Here is a 20405-nt window from a genome sequence, read left to right as displayed (position 1 = left end):
TCAAAGAAATATGGGTTAATTTACGTGTAAGTTAGTTAGTAACAAGCCTGAGTTATTGGACAAGCATTTGTAATTCATACGTAGTTTCTGTGTTGATGATTTGGCAACTGGTGGGTGGGAAAGAAATGTCCTACAGCCCGGTGTCACCAAGGACTGAACAGGGAAAAGAGACACACACACGAGACTGGGCAGAATGACCTGGGCTCCCAGGAGGAATCAAGGTCCTGCCAAACTCCACAGTGGACTGAGCAGGGAAAAGAGAAACACAGGTCTGGGGCTCAGTGCCCCGGGTTCCAAGGAGGAAGCATGGTGCTTCCCTGTGCCACGAAAGACTGAACATGGAAAGGAGACACATATGCAGGCCCAGAGCTGAGTGTTCCAGGCTCAGAGGAGGCAGTATGGTCCTACCCAGCACATGGACAGAATGATCTGGGCAAAGAGGCGCACATGCAGGCAGGTGGTGTGCCACAGGCATCGGGGAGGAAGCATGATCCTGCCCATCACCTCAACGGACTAATGGAGCAAAGAGACACATATGCAGGCCGGGGTGAAGTGCCCTGGCTCCAAGGAGGTAGCATGATCTTGCCTTATGCCACCAAGAACTAAACAGGGAAAAGAGACACACATGCAGGCCCAGAGTGGAGTGCCCTGGGCTCTCAGGAGGCAGTGTGGTCCTGCCCTGCACCACGATGGAGCGAACCGGGAAAAGAGACACACGTGCAGGCCCAGAATGGAGTGCCCTGGGATCAGAGGAGGCAGTGTGGTCTTGCCCAGTGCATCAATGAACTGACCTGGGTAAAGAGAAATAGACACAGACCCAGGGCAGAGTGCCCCAGGCTCAGAGGAGGCAGTATGGTCCTACCCTGCACCACGATGGAGCAAACCGGAAAAAGAGACACACGTGCAGGCACAGAACGGAGTGCCCTGGGATCAGAGGAGGCAGTATGGTCCCACCCAGCGCATGGAAGGACTGAGCTGGGCAAAGAGACACTAGTGCTTGTGTTACGTAAAGCGACTGGAAAGCAAATTAACTCTTGCTTAGCCCTAAATCTTTTCTGGGACCTTCCAGAGATCCTATCCATATTCCTCGCCCTTCAGAATCTTAAGTAGCCCAGGCTGTCCTCAAATCGCTATGTTGCTGCGGATATCCTTCAATTTACACTCCCCGCCTCCACGAATCCGGGGCTTCGTGCATCCTAGACAAGCATTCTCCGTACCGAACCACATCACCAGCTCAAACCTATCATTTTATTTAAGGATAATTTACCCAGCTGTCTTGACAGCTGGGATGAGATGAAAACTGCGAAGGTGCAGTGTAGATGTAACCAATAGAATACCACTACAGTGCAGCTTCTGGGTCTCACCAGGATGGCTCCCCAAAGCCAGCACCTTGCAAAAGCCGCTGGTGTCCCAAGAAAAGCTGCTCGGGTTAGGATCGCGCTGGTCGAAAGCCGGAACCTTTGGTTCCAGGCAGTGCAGCGAGCCGGCAGCACCAAGGATCTTCCGGGGAGAGAAGTGGGTGCATCGCCATGGCCGCGGCGCCGTTCTTGAAGCATTGGCGGACTACTTTTGAGCGGGTGGAGAAGTTCGTGTCTCCGATCTACTTCACCGACTGTAACCTCCGCGGCAGGTGTGGCCCCTGGGCTGCGCAGCCGCAAACCGCATCCGCGCGCTCATCCCTTCCCTTCCGGAGGGAAACCCAGGCTTGTGGCCACCCGGGCCGCGGAACAAAGTGCCCGTCGCGGACAAGGCAGGGGCTGGGGAGCAGTGGGTAGAGGGCGGTTTGTGCTGCGGAGCTGCCAGGCAATCCGCAAGGTGTTAAATTGAGAAGAGAGTTTTCCGACCCGTCGGCTGGCTCACGGGTGAAAAGGCGGCGGCTTCAAGCACGCGCCCATTGGCTCTTCCTGCCCAGGCTCTTCGGGGACAGCTGCCCGGTGACACTGTCCAGCTTCCTAAAGCGGGAGAGGATCCCCTATGAGGAAGCGGTGCAGAAGAACTTCAGCCCTGCGCAGGTCGGCGACAGCTTCGGACCCACGTGGGTAACACCCAGCTTGGAGAAGCCCCGCCCCTCTCATTCCTGCTCACCAAAGCCACGCCTCATTGTCTTGGGCCCTGGACTGCTGTATGGCAGAGAGTAGCGCCCTCTGCCGGGAGAATCGCCTTCATCCTTTGATGTCTTCACCTGAGTATTTTCATCCCTGCCGCCTCTGTCCCTTTCCCTCTCTAGGTGAATGATCTTTCCCTTGGGTCTTTGTTCTTCCCCAATTCTCCGTTCCGGTGGCTCAAAGCTGAGTACCTTGTGATGCTGCAGATGCATGGAGAAAGTCTTAAGGCCCTGCTGACATTTAATTCAAGAACAGGGCTTCCACTCCTAGGCCCATCACGATAGCTCTCTTACAGATGGTGGACCTGCTGGTTCCGGGTAGAACTGGTCATCCCCGAAGCATGGGTGGGCCAGGAAGTCCATCTTTGCTGGGAAAGTGATGGAGAAAGCCTTGTCTGGCGTGATGGAGAACCTGTCCAGGTGAGGTACAACCCCTAAACACAGCCACAGCCACAGATTAGCCATGGTTTTTGGAGAAGCCACAACTGAATGAATGGCCCTCCAGAGTGGTTTCATGATTTCAGGACTGAGAGAATTGCCTTTTGGACGCCAGTGTTATAAGCCCCCAGTTTTCATAAACTGTTTTTATTGTATTTAGTACACACTTAATGGAGAAACTTCAGATCACTCTAGAATAGTATTAAGTAAGGCATTAAATTATCTTCCCATGAGTAATGAATCTCTTATCTCCACATCTCATTTCCCAGATTTATAACCGCTTCTGTATGTTAAATGTCATACCAAGTTTAATCTTTGTAGTCCTGTATGATAGGACTTTATGTCCATTTATAGATTTAAAAACTAGGATAGAGGTTTCTTCTATGGTGCATTCAACTTCCATTCCAAATTCCAGTATCTGGGGTGAGAATTGTCCTAAAGGGAGGCAGAGGCCTACTCAGCCTTCCTCCCGTCACTGGTTAAACAGATGCTCCCTGGGACCCACCTTGTTAAACACTGGGGATGAGCAAATCTGTCTCCAACTCCTTGGACTTTTTATTTAGTTAACTGAACCCAGGATCTCAAAATGCTAGGCAAGCGTTCTTACCACTTTGTTAATCCACCCTTCACACACACACCCATTTAATTTGAGAAGGTTTTGCTGTGTTTCCATGCTAGTAACATCAACCTTGTTATCCTCCTGCATCAACCTCCCAAGTAGCTAGAAGTATGGGCCCGTATCACCATATCTGGCTCATTCCATGGGATTTCCCTTTATATATTCACAGGAGAGAGGCCATCAGAAGCCACTCCAGGCCTCCTAACCCCTGCCCAGGATCCTTCCCGTTAGATCATCTGCTAGCAAACATGCTGTAGGCTGGTCAGCAGTTGGGAGGGCACTTGCTACCAGGTGTCCCTGATTAGTTTATCCTGGCCTCTCCTGGTGGAGAAGACTTGGGGTTGGGCCACTAGATGGCAGAGCCTGGCCTCCCTTGGCTTTACACCTCCTTTGAATTTTCCAAAGTCCTCAGGCCCTGTCTTTTCTTTACCAGGGTTTGACCAAAGAGGGTGAAAAGACCAGTTATGTCCTGACCAATAAGCTGGGAGAAGGAGACCCCCGGAGGTGAGCGAGTCCCCGGGGACTAATAGACCGGGAGGAGCAGAGGCCTGAGTGACCTCGGAAGTACCTCCTAGCACATCTACCCTCACATACTTTGGTTATAGGAAGCTTGATTTTTTCCCTGAATATAAAAACATTTACTGTCTAGGGCTAGAGACAGACAGGGCCCAACAGTTAGAAGCACTTGCTACTCTTCTAGAGGACCTGAGTTTGGTTCTCAGCATCCACATCGGGCAGCTCATAACTGCTTATAGCTCCAGCTGAATTCTGAGGGTACCTGCATGCATGTGGCATTTATTTACACAGACATAAATTAAATCTTAAAATAGTTTTTCTTTTCTTGTGACACATATAAAAGAACACAAAGAAATAAATCACTCCTGTTATCCTTCCACCCTGGGATGGCCATTCTTCATATCTCATCATTCATAGTCTCAAAATTTCTGTTAGTAAAAACTCTGTTTACCAGTTGAGAATCTACCTCTTTGATAGTTTGCACTCAGACCTTTTATATTCCATTTTTTTTTTTTTATATTGAGGGGGCATCTATGATGCCATCAAAAAATAAGAAATTATTGGTTTGGTTGGTTTTTGTTTGTTTGTTTGTGTTTGTTTTTGTTTTTCAAGACAGGGTTTCTCTGTGTAATTTTGGTGCCCATCCTGGTACTCGCTCTGTAGACCAGGCTGGCCTGGAACTCACAGAGATCCGCCTGGCTCTGCCTCCCACGTGCTGGGATTAAAAGCATGTACCACCAGGCCTGGCATTGTTTTTTTGTTTTGAGACAGGGTCCTACTGTATAGTCCTGGCTATCCTAGAACTCACTATGTAGACCAGGTTGGCCTTGAAGTCATATAGATCTACATGCTTCTTGCCTCCCAAGTGCTGAGATTAAAATTGGATGCCGCTGGGTGGTGGTGGCACACACCTTTAATCCTAGCACTCAGGAGGCAGAGGTAGGCGAATCTCTATGAGTTCGAGGCCAGCCTGGTCTACAAAGCGAGTTCCAGGAAAGGTGCAAAGCTACACAGAGAAACCCTGTCTCAAAAAACCAAAAAATAAAATAAAATTGGATGCCACCATGCATGATGGCATTATTGTGTTTTATATTTAGCTGTACACGGTTTCAGATTATTCCAAACACTGGGAATATGGTAAAGTGCCCTTGACAACAAGGGGAGACAGAAATGTTCATAGAATTATGACACTGCTGAAGAGTCTGGAGGAGCATACTGAGAACTCCGTAGGAGAATCCCCAGACTAGGAAGGGCCGGAAGAAGCGGCAGAAGGGCCTCCCCCGTGCCGCTGAGTTTAGCTCCAGCAGAGCACTCTGCTGCCCAGGTGCTGCTTCCAGGAACAGCTGTGCTGTGCTGGCTGTGGAGCTTGATGCTGAAAGTCAGCCTGGGAAGAGCCGAACTTGTCTCCTGTGCACTGAGGGCTCTGAGACAAGAATACGTTACACAGACAGCTTCCGATATATGAAGCTAAAGGGCAGTGCAGCCCGTAGGAATCCAGACTTAGCCACTCTCCTCTCTGCCCATAGCAGGACACGCCTCAGGAGGACACGGGTTTGAACTGGAGTTTACTGTGGTTCTCCCACAAACACACCTGATATCCCATGGGTTCCCTGGGAAGTGGATCCTGGAAGTAAATGGGGAGGGGTCACCTGAATGCCTCCGACGTGCCCTCTTCTCAAGCTCCCAGGATCTCTGCCCGTCCATTGACCTGAGACTGCCTCTCTGCATTATAGCTTGACCCTCTTCGTGGAAGTAGCCTGCAATGGGCTTCTGGGGGCCGGGAAGGGAAGCATGATTGCAGCCCCTGACCCTGAGAAGATGTTCCAACTGAGCAAAGCTGAGCTGGCTGTGTTCCACCGTGATGTCCACAAGCTCCTGGTGGACCTGGAGCTGCTGCTGGGTGTGGCCAAGGTACTGGAGCACCCCCACCCTCCAGCCCCCACCCCCATCTCGAGCCCTGTTCCAGGTAGATTGTTTCTTGGGTCAAATCACTAGAACTCTGGGAATTCAGAGTCAGAGTTGAATGTTCTGTGTAAACAGGAATGGTATTGAGTTGGGGCACCAATGGGAATACAGGACTAGAAATGGGGGAGCTTTGTGGAGAACCCCTGAGAGACCAGCTGGAGCCTAGTTCTGTAGTCGCACTTGAGGAGGCATTGAAGTACAGAACCCTGCCACAGGGCCTCGGGGAGGACAACCAGCGCAGTTTCCAGGCCTTGTATACAGCCAATCAGATCGTGAATGTGTGTGACCCCGCCCAGCCTGAGACCTACTTAGCAGCCAAGGCCCTGGCCTCCAAGTTCTTTGGCCAACATGGAGGTGAAAGTCAACATACCATCCATGCCATGGGTCACTGCCACATTGATACAGGTAGGACACCAACCACTGGTTGTTAGGGTGTCAGGGGTACCCCTTTAAGCCCTGGCTGTGCCTGAAAAGCACATGATTCTTGGTAATTTTTTTGCTGCCTTTGGACCTTATTTTTCCCCATGTGTATAATGAGTTAGGGATCTTGGATCATGGGCTCTGCTTTGGCTTGCTTATTCTTCCAACAAAAGCTGGTGCCTTGAGAGGCCTGTGACAGACACTGGGTGGGTTGTGGGGACTGGTGACCCCAGAATGGCCAGGCGTGGTGATGTTGCATGTGGAACTTGGGGCCCGAAGAGGTATTTAACCTAGCTAGATTAGGAAGTCCAGAGAGGATTCCTGGGCAAAGTGACTTTTGAATTAGTGAGGATGAAAAACCCAGATTGAGACAGGGACCCCCAAGCACGGGGTGGGTTTCCAGGAAGGGTCAAGTGTTCGGCTTTGAACCTGATGAGCTTGGAGTATCTCAGAGCTTTGGGCTTTTGTTTATTTGCCCGTTGTTACTGTGTTTAAGTCAGGTGTTTGCTGTGTATCATGGGCAGGTTTTGGTAGCAGTCCGCTAGCCTCAGCCCCCTGAATGCTGGATTACAGGTGTGAGCCACCACACCCTGACATGCATATTTTAAACAAGATCCTTGCTGTGTTCATTCTGACTCAGCTAAGGTTTCTAAACATGCAACACGGGCTCTGTCTGCTGAGCCCCCATGTGGTGTCCTGGGCTAATAAGGTTGGACCTGAGGCCTGTAGATCAGGAGGCACTGGAGGTACCTCCCCTAGTACAGCCTGCTCAAACAAGCCCATCCTCTGTCACGTTCTAGTACCTACCTCTGCCTCCGGGGAATCTGAGCCTTAACGTAATGTTCTTCCAGGGCCTGGTGCCTGTGTCCTGACAGTTGATCTCAGCCCATCTCCCCCGACCCTCTCCTCCTACCTTGCAGGATGATACAAAAAGGGTTAGCAGGGTAGACCTGGATGGGAAGAGGGCTAGGCTGGGTCTGAGGTGAGGGAAGAGGGGGTGGGCTGGAGAACTGTGAAGAACAGGGGCCTTGTTGTCTCTCTACTCCGGCCCCCTCTCTCCCTAGCCTGGCTTTGGCCCTTCAAGGAGACTGTCCGGAAGTGTGCCCGGAGCTGGTCGACAACAGTCAAGCTCATGGAGCAGAACACTGAGTTCGTCTTCGTCTGCTCTCAGGTCAGAGGGCAGCGACGTGGAGCAGGGTGGGCCTGGGGTTCCCTAAGGTCTGGGGACTTCAAGGGCCAAGAGTGTTCCTTACTCAGCTACCCCTAGGGCTGCCCGATGCTGGACCATGAGGAGGGTCCTTTTCACTCTTACCCAGCTCCTACCTCACGTTCCCCTTCCCCTCAGGCTCAACAGCTCGAGTGGGTTAAGAGCCACTACCCTGGCCTGCACACCCGGCTCCAGGAGTTTGCCTGCCGTGGACAGTTCGTGCCTGTGGGGGGCACCTGGGTAGAAATGGTAAGTGCCTGTTCCTCGCACCATCCTCTAGCAGCTAGTTGGCTGGGCCGGAAATGAGCAGAGTGGACTCTTGCTGGGCTATAACCCTGTGTTAGAGCCCCCCTTACACCTTCCCAGCGGGGTGAAGTGGGCCCAGGCTCCTACCTGTGTCCAGTCTGGCGCTAACCCCAGCTCGTCCTGCTGTCCCCGTCAGGACGGGAACCTTCCCAGTGGAGAGTCCATGGTGAGGCAGTTCCTACAGGGCCAGAACTTCTTTCTGCAGGAGTTTGGGAAGATGTGCTCTGAGGTAGGCTGGGGACTGCCACAGCAGGTGTACACAGGGGCCCCTGGGACTTGGCCCACAGGGTCTGAGACTGAGGTGGTTCCACTGAGCGCTCACAGCCTTCTCCCCGCAGTTCTGGCTGCCAGATACATTTGGTTACTCAGCACAGCTCCCCCAGATCATGCGTGGCTGTGGCATCAAACGCTTCCTGACACAGAAACTGAGCTGGAACTTGGTCAACTCCTTCCCAGTAAGCAAGCCCCAGGGGTCAGGGTCTCAGGGTTTGGATCCCACTTGGCCCTTCATCCTTTTCCAGGCTCTTGAGGGTGCCTGGACAGACCACCAAAACCCTATCCAGATTGTGGTAGGCCTCTGCCTGGATTACAGCTAGTATGGATGTGGATGGCCCACACTGCCTCAGGCCTGACTGACCTCTCTCCTGCCTCTCTCTGCCCGGCAGCACCATACCTTTTTCTGGGAGGGGCTGGATGGCTCCCGAGTGCTGGTACACTTCCCACCTGGAGACTCATACGGAATGCAGGGCCGTGTGGAGGAGGTGAGGGGATATACAATGCTGGGGATTCAGAGAGGGCTAGGTATCCTGTCCTAGGCTGACCTGTCCCTCCCCATCTAGGTGCTGAAGACCGTGACCAACAACCGAGACAAGGGGCGGACCAACCACAGTGGCTTCCTCTTTGGCTTCGGGGATGGCGGTGGTGGCCCCACACAGACCATGCTGGACCGCTTGAAGCGGTTGGGCAATACTGATGGGCTGCCCAGGTCAGGCCTGAGCCAACATCAGCCCTTGGCTCTCAAGCCACCTTCATATAGCCCCACCCTCAAGCCCTTGAGTCTGTCCTTTATGTAGGAAGTTTATGTAGGAAGCTCAGCCCTCCACTGGACCTTGTGTCTCAAGTCCTGGCCTATCATTCTCCCAAACTTCCATTCTGGGGATAGGGTGGAGGGAAAATCTGATGTAGGAAGGGGCTTGACCCCACCAGAGTGCAGCACTATCTACAGGGAATTTTCTAGGGAGTGTCTTCTCTGTTGGGGCCCTCTGGTCTGCACTGTAGATGAAGGGAAAACTCTTCCCAGCTGGGAGCCCAGGATTGTGGTCTTCCCCAGGGTGCAGCTGTCTTCTCCTGGACAGCTCTTCACAGCACTGGAGAAAGACTCGGGGCAGCTGTGCACATGGGTTGGGGAACTCTTCCTGGAACTGCACAATGGCACCTACACCACCCATGCCCAGGTCAGGGCCAGGCTACCAGCCTGGCAAACAGAGGGCCTTGGTCTGCACAGGGCTGTGGGGAAAGGGTGGGGAGGGGCCGAGGTGGGGCTCAGCGGGCTCCTTCTCCAAGTGGGTGCTCGAAAAAGAGAGCTGGGTTAATCCCACACACACGGGCCGGGGGTGGGACAGAACCTCTCCAGGGTTCTGGTGGGAGGCCACTTGTAAGTTTCCGATGAAAGACCACGTCCAAGAGGCCTTGGGAGGCTGAGCAAGGGTTCTAAGCAAGAGAGAGCTTTTTGGAAGGTGCCCTGGTCACAGCACACTCCCAAGCTGGTCCTCCCTCTCTGGGCACAGCTCAAGAAGATGAATCGGGAGTGTGAGCAAATCCTTCATGACGTGGAGCTGCTGAGCAGCCTGGCCCTCGCCCGCAGTGCCCAGTTCCTGTACCCAGCAGCCCAGCTGGAGCACCTCTGGAGGTCAGTCCCGTGCTCCTTCCTGCTGCTCACCTGACCCCTCACCCCCTCATTGGTTGCCCCTCCCAGCCTTTCCTCTCTCTGCCTGTGGTGTCTGCAGGCTCCTGCTCCTCAACCAGTTCCATGATGTGCTGACCGGAAGCTGCATCCAGCTGGTGGTGGAAGATGCCATGAACTACTATGAAGGTGAGGCCGGCCTGACTTCATAGCAGTCCCACCGTTCTCCACCCGGGGCCAAGGGGAACCCACCGCCTACCCGTGATCAAACCTGTCTCTCCTCAGACATCCGTTCCCATGGCAGTACACTGCTCAGCACTGCAGCCGCGGCCTTGTGTGCTGGGGAGCCAGGTCCCGAGGGCCTCCTCATTATCAACACATTGCCCTGGAAGCGCACGGAAGTGTTGACCCTGCCCAAGCCTGGTGGGGCTCACAGCCTAGGTATGAGCCGAAGGGGAAGGCTGGCCCTGCAGCAGGAGGAACCAAGGCTAGGCAACGTGGCAGGGATACTCCCCCAGGGATCTCTATCTTGGGGTACCCCCATCTAAAAAGAGAAGTAGCTGCACCCTGTCCTAGTCAACCTATCCTTAACCCGAGTAAGGTTTCTAGAAGGTCAGCGAGAGTACGCTGATGCTCAGGCCTTGTCCCCAGCCCTGGTGACAGTGCCCAGTGTGGGCTATGCCCCTGCTCCCAGCCCTACGTCCCCGCAGCCCCTGATGCCCCAGCAGCCTGTGTTTGTGGTGCAGGAGGTAAGTCCCAGCGGCCTCCAATGGGGTGGGGCCTACTCTGGGATGCGCCTTGGTCTTGACCCAGGTGCTGGGGTGATGCGCAGTTTTAAGAGGGTTGGGCTGGGGGTGGGAGCACAGATAACTCAGCTTAAGGACTCTCCCACCCAAGGCTGATGGTTCTGTGACTCTGGACAACGGCATCATCCGGGTGAGACTGGATCCAACCGGCTGCCTTACTTCTCTGGTCCTGGTGGCTTCTGGCAGGTGCCAACCCTTCATTGTTCCTAACTCCAGTCTGGCAAGTAGATCCCGAACTCTTCCCTCTTCCCTCTGGGCCCTGGCCACCACGCTGACCAAGTGGTCTACAAGTGCGTCTAGGCTGGGACCCACACATGGGCAGGGCAGCCTGGGCTAGCAGTCCCTTAGCCCCTGGCCCTGTTTAACCTGCCCCCACAAAGTATGACCGGAGAGAGCAAGGTCATACTCTTGTGACGCACCCGTCCCTATGTCCTTCCAGGGAGGCCATTGCTGAGGGTGCCCTGGGGAACCAGTTTGTGCTGTTCGATGATGTACCACTGTACTGGGATGCGTGGGATGTCATGGATTATCATCTGGAGACGCGGTACATGCTGGGCAGGTCCTGGGGGTGCTTGTGGTTGTGGATACATGCTGCTCTGGCTCAGTGCTTCCCACCTTCATCCCACAGGAAGCCTGTGCGGGGCCAGGCAGGGACCCTGGCGGTAGGCACTGAAGGTGGCCTTCGGGGCAGTGCCTGGTTTCTGCTGCAGATCAGCCCCACGAGTCGGCTCAGCCAGGAGGTTGTGCTGGACATTGGTTGTCCCTATGTCCGCTTCCACACTGAGGTAGAAGGGTCAGGGTAGTGGCCTTCTTTTCCAGATGGGGCTGGTGAGGAGACCTAATGGCCTTCCCTTGTCCTCGTGCTCCATTCCACTCCCAGGTGCACTGGCATGAGGCCCACAAGTTCCTGAAGGTGGAGTTCCCTGCTCGCATACGGAGCCCCCAGGCTACCTACGAGATCCAGTTTGGGCACCTTCAGAGACCTACCCACTATAACACCTCTTGGGACTGGGCTCGATATGAGGTCAGACATGGGGTCGAGGGAAAGGGTAGGACTTGGACTCATCCCTGACTGAGGAGAGACTCGTTTTTGTGATTTTTGGGCAAGAGGAAGAAAATGCCGGATACCTGTGCTTCCTACCACGGGCCAGGCGTTTGCTAAATGCTTCTCTCTGCTGTGCCCCCATAGCCACTGTTAGCATTTCACAGACAGCGGGCAGACGGGTGGGATGGCGTGCCCAAAGCTCCTTGAGTGTCCGCTGGGATTCAGCCGTGGGCTCCTACTGCAAAGAGCGTTGGGGTAGAGCCACCCACAGGCCTTGGGTCTGCCCTTCAGGTGTGGGCGCACCGCTGGATAGATCTGTCTGAGTGTGGCTTTGGGCTGGCCCTGCTTAACAACTGCAAGTATGGAGCGTCGGTCCGAGGCAACGTCCTCAGCCTCTCGCTGTGAGTGCAGTGCCTGCCGGGCCCAGGGCTGGCGTGGTGTGGGGCTTCCTGTGTGAGAGCTCCAGCCCTTCCTCCCCCCCCCACTCCAGCTTGCGTGCACCCAAGGCCCCGGATGTTACTGCTGACATGGGGCGCCATGAATTCACTTATGCCTTGATGCCACACAAGGGTAAGTACCAGGGTGATGGGCCCTTCTGTTGCTCTTGGCACCTCCTTGCCCTTTCCTGAACCTCCAGCAGGCACTGGGGTAAACTGAGGCAGCCTAGCCCCATAGCTCCTCCAGAGGCACTGTGGGGAACTCGCGTTGTCCACATGTGTTTCTTTCCGGTCATTCCCCAGGTTCCTTCCAAGAAGCTGGTGTCATCAATGCTGCCTACAACCTCAACTTCCCCCTGCTGGCACTGCCAGCTCCAGGCCCGGCCCCTGCCACCACCTGGAGTGCCTTTTCTGTGTCTTCGCCAGCAGTAGTGTTGGAGACCATCAAGCAGGCAAGGGGCGGGAGAGTCTAGGGAGGTCCCTGGGATGCGCAGGTTCTTGGCCCCGCCTACTGCCCTGCCTTCCTTTGGCAGGCCGAGAAGAGCCCCCAGCACCACCGCACACTGGTCCTAAGGCTGTACGAGGCCCACGGCAGCCACGTGGACTGCTGGCTGTACACATCTTTGCCCGTTCAGGAGGCCATCCTGTGAGTGGAGACGGGAGAGGTTGGGGGTGGGGAGCCCTGCCCGTGTCAGCCCTTACGGCCTCCCCTTTCCTCCATCCAGCTGTGACCTCCTGGAGCAGCGAGACCCTACAGGTCACCTGTCCCTGCGGGACAACCGCCTGAAGCTCACCTTTTCTCCCTTTCAAGTGAGGTCCCTGTTGCTCACGCTGCAGCCTCCCCCGAACTGAATCGTCATGTCGGTGGAAAGCTTTGGGAACTCCTCCTTTCCACCTGCCCAGCCCCCAACAAGCATCTGTGCAATAAATGCTTAGACTGGCAGCCCTGTGCTTGAGCCCCGCTCGCCCCTTAGGGCCACTCTTAGGCCCGAAAGGAGGATGGAGAGAGCTGCTTTCCAGGGGCAAGAGCTGGGGTTACCTGTGTGTGCAGGGGTTACCTGTGTGTGCAGGGGTTACCTGTGTGTGCAGGGCCCCATCTCAGAGACTGGAGACCCTGAGATAAAGGGTTCCTCCCGTGGTAGCAGCAGAAGGGCTACAGCTGGACACGAGGCCTGGAGGCTGCCACCACCCTACACACACACACACACACACACACACACACACATACACACACACACCCCTTCCTATCCCAGCACCCTCAACTGGGAGGAAAGCTTTGGGCAAGTGTTAGGCTGGGAGTGCAGCCAACCATAGGCCCTGAAGAATCCTGGACTGCAAGAGCTCTGACACCTGGATTGCCTGAGCCCGGGTCTGCAGAGGGGCTGGCCGTGCAGAGGCAGAGTGTCCTCTGATTGAGTCTTGTGGGAGTGGGGGTGGAAGGCAGGGGTTATATTTATAAATAGGTGGGGCCATGCAGCCAGCCTTTCCAACCTGGCCTTCCCATACCTCATGCAGCCAGCCCAAAGGTTCAAATTCATTAGTGTGTTAATGTTTTTCACATGGGCTTTTTAAAAATGTGGAAGGTGGAATATATTTATAAAATCACAAGCCAGGAGGTGGTGGCCCATGCCTTTAATCCCAGCACTCAGGAGGCGGAGGCAGGCAGATCTCTGAGTTCAAGGCCAGCCTGGTCTACAGATCAAGTTCCAGGACAGCCAGGGATACACAGAGAAACCCTGTCTTGAAAAGACAACAAAAATCAGCAGGGTGTGTGTGGCTCACACCTGTAATCCCAGCAATTATGGAAATGAAGGCAGGAAGATCAATCAGGAGTTCCTTGTCATCCTCAGGTACACATGAGCTCAAGGCCAGCCTAGGATGTATGAGACCCTGCTTCAAAAAGGTTGTGCAGGAAAAGTCACAGGGCCTGGGGTACACCGCCCTACCAACACAGCCTCCAGGGATCAGACGCCCCTAGATTCACAGCAAGGCAGCAGGGAAGGACGCACCAAGCAAGGGAACCTCCCTCTAGGAGGCTGAAGTTCCCCCAGCCTCCCGGGATCGGGTATCAGCCTTGCTCTTCCAATCAGCCTTGCTCTTCCTGGGTCTGCGGCCACCTGTGGGGAGAGCAGGGGAGGCAGGGCCACCTGTGGGGAGAGCAGGGGAGGCAGTGACTGTGTGTCCTGTACTAGGCCTTCTTCCCTCTGCCCACCCTGTTACCTCCCAGCCTCCCTGAAGAGCCACTCCCCGGGGTCCCTTTCCAGCTCCAGGAGGATGTTGAAAAAGGTCCACCTGTGGTTTCCGGTCGCCCCCTTCTCTTTCCTTTCGTGGGGGCTGTGGGGGTTTCCCGGTTTTGTTGGAGGCTGGTCCCTTCAGACTGCTGAGCTATACTCTTAGGAGGGTGTTTCCTGGCCCTCCGAGTCCTGGAAATGGACTCGCCTGAGAGCGGCCGGTCCTGGATAGAGAAGATGGTCCTTACTAGCTTTTCTTCCCAGCAGTTAGGATCTACTGCTGACGTTCCCCACCATGCACCCACACCCCCTTGAGAGGGAGTCAGCTGGCCAGGAGCCTGGCCTGAGAAGTGGGGTTGACCGGAGTAAGTGCAGGGGAGGCAGGGGCTGGGCTCATACCTCTTCCGTGTCTCCAGCCCCCGGCTGTGTCTCCCGTGGCTTCTTTTTTCGGGACCTGCCCCCTGGAGGATGTTGTACTGGACTTAGCCCTAGGACTTCCGCCCCTCTCTAGACTCTTAGTGCTGGGCGACTCCAAGGTTGGAGAGAGATGGGAGGATGGGTGTGCAAGGCCGGCCCATGGTCCTTCCAGCTCTCTATCTCTTACATCAAGAGCTGCTTACCTTTGGGTGCCAAGGGTCCGGGATCACCCTAAAATGGAATGAAGACAATTCTGGAGTCAACCTGGTCTGGTGAAGGGGCAGTTTTCCTTGGAGCGGCAAGGCCATATCCTTTCAGATCAATATAGTTCCCTGTCTAGGAAGTTCCTCCAACCCCTACACACACACACACACACACACACACACACACACACACACACACACACACACATTAGCTGCTTTGAGCTGTTCTACTGGCCTGGACCCTGGGGTTCCAAGGAGAAGAGCATCACATGGAGAACTATACACTCAGGAACAATGCGATCTTTGGCAGGCCTCCACAGGCTAAGGTCATCTCTGCCTGGCTCAGACCTCTACCTCCTATCTTGTTACCCCACCAGCTCTTCTAGGGTCTCCATTTGCCCTTGTGAGCAGTAGGGTTCGAACCTGGAACCAGATGGTACGGCCATGCCGGTCTCGCAGGGAACTCATGCCTGGCACGCCATAGCACTGCAACCAGGCTCGAAAGGCAGCAAAATCTTCCTCTCCACGGTCTGGCCCGTAGCCTTTGCCCCCTGAGGGACAGAGGAACCAGTCAGAGGTGAGAGGATGCTGTGGAGTGGGGGGAACAAGGAGTCTGGTTCGACATGGCTCAGACCTCAGCTAAAGAAGCTGATGGACTGAGTCAGGGCCACACTACCTCCCCCCACACTCTGGGTCCTGGTCCCTCTCTATCAGCAAGGTGAATCCTGTCCCTCCTGCAGCATGGGAGGCTAGGAAATTTGCTAAGAGACCTGGTCTGTTTAGCAAACTCCCATTCCCTAGGGCCAGGATGACAGCTGCCCAGCATCGCACAGAGGCTGAAGCAGAAATCACTGGCCATCTTGGCTTCCCCAGGCCTCACCCAGCTGAACCACTTCCTTGGGCACCAAGTGACACAGTTCCAGCAGGTCTGGGTTCTGCAGTTTGACCTTGATCTTCTGGCTCAGGGTCAGCTCTGGGCTCTGAAGGGGGTGTGGGCAGAACCAAGGTATTAACGAAGGGAACTCACCCCACCTCATACTGAGGACAATGGACTTCTGCTTTATGCTTGGCAAGACTTTAATGTGGTTCACACCCCTTCCACACACTTGATGAGCTAAGGTAAGAGATACCTGACACTACACATACCCTTGCCACCCACACACACACATACACACACACACACACACACACACACACACACACACACACACACACACACACACACACGCTTGTACACCGTCCTCACCAGCCGGGACTGCTGCAGGGCCTCTAGAACTGTCCGGGCCTTCTCGAAAGGGGGGATCTTCAGCCTGGGATGGTGGAACGGGCCCAGGCTAAGTAGTGGATGTGATCACCCATGCCCCACCCCAGCCATTGTGCCCACAGCCTGCCTGCTGACCGGTACAAGATCTCTGCCCGAAGATAGTTGCCAATGCCATTGAAGAATCTCTGGTCCAACAAGGCCTCGCAGATGGGCCGGTCAAAGGCTTTGTTTGACAGGTTCCGAAGTACGTTGTCCCTGGAAGGACACAGGCGGATGCATGAGACTCATCCCACACCCTGGGGTAGGGATGAAGGGCTGGGGAAGCAGTTCTGAGTGCAAGGAGAAACGGTCCCAGCTTCCTCTGGTCTCGGTACTATTTGGGCAGCTGGAGCCTCCGTTCTCCCATTTGTGACATGGGAACAACATGGGGTTGTTTATTGTTGAAGAATCAAAAATGTTCCGCTAGGCCTGGTGGTTCACACCTGAAATCCCAATACTTGGCTGCCTTGAGTATGTAGCAAATACCAGGCCATCCTGGTATACAGAGTGAAATCCTGTCTCGACTTGTCCCTACTCCCTTAAAGTATGAAGGAATGGCTGGGTGGTGGGTAACAAGAAGTTCTAAGAAAAAGAGCAGACGCTTCTGTGGGGTGCTGACCCCCCCCCCCCCAGGCACCTGGAGGACTATAGAAACAGCTTTGAGGTCATCAAGAGACGAAACAACCTGTTGGCAAGCAGCCTGTGGCCCCAACTCCCAGGAAAGATGAAGCATAGATAACCCAGGGTTATGGACAGTGGTTTTCCTGGGCCAGCCAGGAGTCAACTGTTTCTGTGACACCAGAGATGTGACCAAGTCTAGGGCTCAACAGAGGCACAAAATCTGTTCCCAGGAAGAAAAATGAGAATGTGCCAGGTCCACCCCAGGCCTGCACACCTGCATTTCTTGCCAAGACTCCCCTCCAAGATTTACACAGCTGGTTCCCTCCGCACTGGCCAGAAGATGATCTCAGCTCAAAGATCATTTCCCTCAGGTGGCCATTCCTGATGTGCTCCCCACCATTGGGCAAAGGTCTGTGAATTTATTTTGTGTGTCCTGACCACTGCCTTACCTGCACATCATCAGTGCAGTGAACGAAGGGACCACACTCACCCTGTCCGCTGCTGCTCCCTACAGGGCCTGCCTTGGAGCAGTGGCTTTCTTTAGAGGAAAGTACTGATAACAGGGGCAGTCAGAGGAGACCCCAGGACAGAGATGGGTGGGCAGGTAGAATGTGAGGACCACCAAGACCTGACTTCCGGTCACTAGACCACCCTCTCCACTGTGCAGGCTTGTCTCGTAAGGTCCCTCTACTGTCCTTGATGGCCCGGGGCCACCAGGAAGCAAAGTGGGGTGCTGGGCCCCACCCAACTCTAGCGCTGTTCCGTGTCTGGGACCTCTGACTGTCCTCCTCCTCTGGACTGCCCTCTCTCACACTTGCCGCCCTGACACCCCCTCAATCCACAGATGGGGGACTGAGGCTCAGGAGGGTTAGGATTTGTCTCTTGAGGGCCTGGATGGTACTCTACATACCCGGTCCTACCTGAACCGTTCATACTCCAGCAAGACACAGGGTCCACGGCCTGGCTGCCATTCACCCCCAGGGTCCCAGTGGCCAAAGCGTCGGATGTCCACGAAGCAAAGGGCAAGCCGGGGGGCGGGTGGGGCCGTGTAAAAACGTAGATGGGCATGGGGCGGCAGGGCATCTGCAGGTGCCAGCTGGAAGGATCCAGACATACCGAAGCGGAAGACAAGGGACAGTGGCTTCTGAGGGGGCTGGGCACCAGGCAGGGGGCTCAAGGTCAGGCGCAGCTCCTTGCCTCGGGCTGAGGCTGAGATATGGTAGGCACTGCTCTCAAAGGGCACCTCGGGGTTGCGGCTGACAGAGGACTTCTCCACACACCCGCCAAACACCAGCCCCTTACACGTCTCATTTACAAAACAGCTGGCAAGGTGCAGCTCTGGGCCCTCGGGCATTCTGAAGGAGGAATGGCGGCCCCTGTAGAGGGAAGAGGACCACAGGTTGTGCCAGAAGATACCTGTTACGTAGAAATTGTCACCAAAGCTTTACAGAGTAAAAGGCAGAGAGGCACGCGGCCGTCTAGGATGGGCAGGAAAATGCTGACCTAGACACAGCCCCCGTTTCCCATCCAAAGTGCTGGCAAGGACAGGGTACCGGGAGGCTGAAGCTGGAAGGCAGGGCGGCTGTCTTGCTCACTAATGCCGTCCCTCCATGGGCTCCCACACCTGGTTGTAGAACACAGTGCAGATCTTTGCTGGAGCCTGATACCTTGTGTCCCCTGAGCTCACCCACCCACCCACAAACCTGTTCCTCCCATCTCCAGGCCTTTGCTCCCACTGTCCCCACACCACACACAGTAGGACGTTTGAGGGAGGCTTTCTTTCTCCCCATCCACATCTTGACTTCAGAGCTCCCAAAGTTCAAAGGTTCCAGCCTCTCCCTGCTGGCACCCCAAGACAAAGATCTGATCATTCATCAACCACAGCTTAGACTGGCCCTGAATCTCTCTAGCATCCGTGGAGGTAGAAACTCAACTGAGTGTGGGGCCAGCAGCAATAGACCTAGCCTGCTGCTATCACCACAACGACAGGACAGCCAGGGCAGGGAGCAGAACTAGGAGGAGGGAATGCTCCATTTGTGTATAGCCCTGTTCTTAGGGACCCCAGGGGTGGGGTGGGGTAGGTACAGTGTGGGTGCCAGGAGGGACCGGGATCTGGTTCTTTGCCCTCACACCCTCACATCCTCTTTGCTACTTGCAGGATTTGGGGTGAAGGTACTTGTCAGGAACACGGGCGGTTTAGCTAGGGCAGATGCCTCGGCACCAAAACGGGTTCGGTGAGCAGAAAACCTTCGGAGCCCTAGTTTTACGAGGAGGCGGAGCTCACTATTGCACCCCACTCCACCTCCACCTCCACACACACACACACACACACACACGCGCGCACACACATACACACACACACACACAAAATCTTGGGTTCCCTACCTGCCCAGGCTCCCAGATACTTTAGATTTTCAGTTCCACTGAGAACCCGTATCGAACCCATCCAAACTGGATACCTGCTCTGGTTGAAGCTCAAACGAAGCTGCAGCCACTAAGGGGTAAATCACAGCGTCCTGCCGAACCTCAGAGCACGCTGGGAGAGGACGTAGCCGCCCTGGCCCCTCCTGGGAAATGTAGTTCCTCGGGCAGGAGGCGCAGAATGGAATGGAGTTCTTCAGTTACCGGGATCCCGGGTGTTGGGCAAGCTTTGGGGCAGTCGCGTGGCCCGGAGGTGGCGAAAGAACCCGTCTTACGGTGAGCAGAGCCGCAGTCAGAACTGGTGCCCGGAGTCGCAGCTGTCTGCAGTTGAGGTTGCCAGTTAGTCTGGCCAGGGTTGACACCCGCAGCCGGAAACGGCAAGGACCGGGTAGAGCCACCTGCAGCTGTGTGCAAGACATACACAGGTGCATGATAAACAACCCCTGGGGACCCAAGATGACCGTAAATGTGAATGCAGTCAGACATAACATATAAACAACATCATCACTGCCCGCGGAGCGGAAAGTGAATCAGGCAATAACAGGGGCTTTTAAAATTGAATCCGCTTAAGAGGGTTCTGTGGGGGAGGGGCTCTGTGGCAGCCTTAGGTAAAGCCAGGATTTAGGCACAAAAGCTTGTTTGGTCTGACTGTCACAACCGCAGACACAAAAAGGGTAGACAAGATACTTTTTTTGCCAGGCACAACGGATCAATGCAAAGTGCAGGAACAGAACTTGAGGAAGTGCTGTGGGGTGGGCTGTGGGGGGTGGGCTAGGTTGAGGACAAGAGAAGGGGGAAGTACTGTTAGGGCTGAGCCTCAAAAAGCCCTGGGAGGTGGAAGTAGAAGGGTTAAAAAGTATACAAGAGAAAGAAAGCCTCTGCAGGGTACTTTGCATTTTCCCTGTGCTGACCAACAGCCAGGGTTTGCCCTTCTATTTATTTACTTCTTGCTTTTTTTTTTTCCAGGTGAGGAAGGTTAAAGAGAGGGTCTTGCTATGTATTCATGATTGGCCTGGAACTCAAACTGGCCTCCAATTTATTCTAATCCTCCTTCCTCTGCCTCCCCAGTAAGAACGGGGCTTATAGGTCTGGGCCACTGTGGTGGTGTGAATGAGAATGGCCCCCATAGGCTGCTTATTTTTTGAATACTCTTTTGAATACTTGAAGGAACTGTTTGGGAAGCATTGTAGAAGGTGTGTATCTGGGGGGTGGGTTTTGAGGTTTCAAAAGCTCACACCCTTTCCAGGTAGCCCCTCTCCTCCCCCCCCCCCTCCTCTCCCCCGGCCTCCTGCTTGTGTCTTAACATGTAAGCTTTCAGCTTCCGTCCAGTGCCACGCCTGCCTTCCAGACGCCATGCTCCTGGCCACGATGGCCATGGACTCACCCTCTGAAACTGTGAGCCCCACCCAAGTCTTCTGTAGGTTGCCGTCCTTGGTCATGGTG

The 20405-nt window shown here is 54.8% G+C and overlaps 2 protein-coding genes across 10 annotated transcripts; one reads left to right on the top strand and one right to left on the bottom strand.

The window, feature by feature from the left end:
• Nucleotides 1-1452: 1452 nt before the first annotated feature.
• Nucleotides 1453-12709, top strand: LOC102917693 (alpha-mannosidase 2C1). 3 transcript variants are annotated; one of them, XM_076576327.1, is made up of 26 exons: nucleotides 1453-1630; nucleotides 1913-2035; nucleotides 2401-2524; nucleotides 3595-3665; nucleotides 5411-5588; nucleotides 5858-6047; nucleotides 7127-7233; nucleotides 7408-7518; nucleotides 7712-7804; nucleotides 7914-8030; nucleotides 8241-8336; nucleotides 8415-8560; nucleotides 8906-9029; nucleotides 9363-9484; nucleotides 9582-9667; nucleotides 9764-9919; nucleotides 10117-10252; nucleotides 10360-10470; nucleotides 10724-10828; nucleotides 10913-11069; nucleotides 11165-11308; nucleotides 11621-11730; nucleotides 11820-11899; nucleotides 12070-12218; nucleotides 12300-12412; nucleotides 12492-12709. In XM_076576327.1, exons 1-26 carry the CDS (start codon nucleotides 1530-1532, stop codon nucleotides 12616-12618), a joined length of 3177 nt encoding a protein of 1058 aa, XP_076432442.1. In that variant the 5' UTR covers nucleotides 1453-1529; the 3' UTR covers nucleotides 12619-12709. The 3 variants fall into 3 exon arrangements, with proteins under 3 accessions (XP_076432442.1, XP_076432440.1, XP_076432441.1); XM_076576325.1 differs by having other exon boundaries at nucleotides 1456-1630; nucleotides 10130-10227; nucleotides 10376-10470; XM_076576326.1 differs by lacking the exons at nucleotides 1453-1630; nucleotides 3595-3665 and having other exon boundaries at nucleotides 1977-2035; nucleotides 10130-10227; nucleotides 10376-10470.
• A 674-nt stretch (nucleotides 12710-13383) lies between these two features.
• LOC102918213 (endonuclease 8-like 1) lies at nucleotides 13384-19129 on the bottom strand. Of its 7 annotated transcripts, none has more exons than XM_076576329.1 (12): nucleotides 18927-19061; nucleotides 18045-18165; nucleotides 17462-17917; nucleotides 16017-16136; nucleotides 15864-15927; nucleotides 15498-15597; nucleotides 15041-15168; nucleotides 14618-14645; nucleotides 14397-14458; nucleotides 14059-14221; nucleotides 13776-13913; nucleotides 13384-13639 (listed from the first exon to the last, which is right to left on the bottom strand). In XM_076576329.1, the coding sequence occupies exons 1-11, from the start codon at nucleotides 18985-18987 to the stop codon at nucleotides 13795-13797; spliced, it is 1422 nt and encodes a 473-aa protein (XP_076432444.1). In that variant the 5' UTR covers nucleotides 18988-19061; the 3' UTR covers nucleotides 13384-13639; nucleotides 13776-13794. The 7 variants fall into 7 exon arrangements, with proteins under 7 accessions (XP_076432444.1, XP_076432446.1, XP_076432443.1 ...); XM_076576331.1 differs by having other exon boundaries at nucleotides 13776-13883; XM_076576328.1 differs by having other exon boundaries at nucleotides 13384-13913.
• Between the last annotated feature and the right edge of the window lie 1276 nt (nucleotides 19130-20405).

Source organism: Peromyscus maniculatus, chromosome 7 (genome assembly GCF_049852395.1).
Source record: "Peromyscus maniculatus bairdii isolate BWxNUB_F1_BW_parent chromosome 7, HU_Pman_BW_mat_3.1, whole genome shotgun sequence".
NCBI classification, from domain to species: Eukaryota; Metazoa; Chordata; class Mammalia; order Rodentia; family Cricetidae; genus Peromyscus; species Peromyscus maniculatus.
This window is presented reverse-complemented; position numbering and strand designations above follow the sequence as displayed.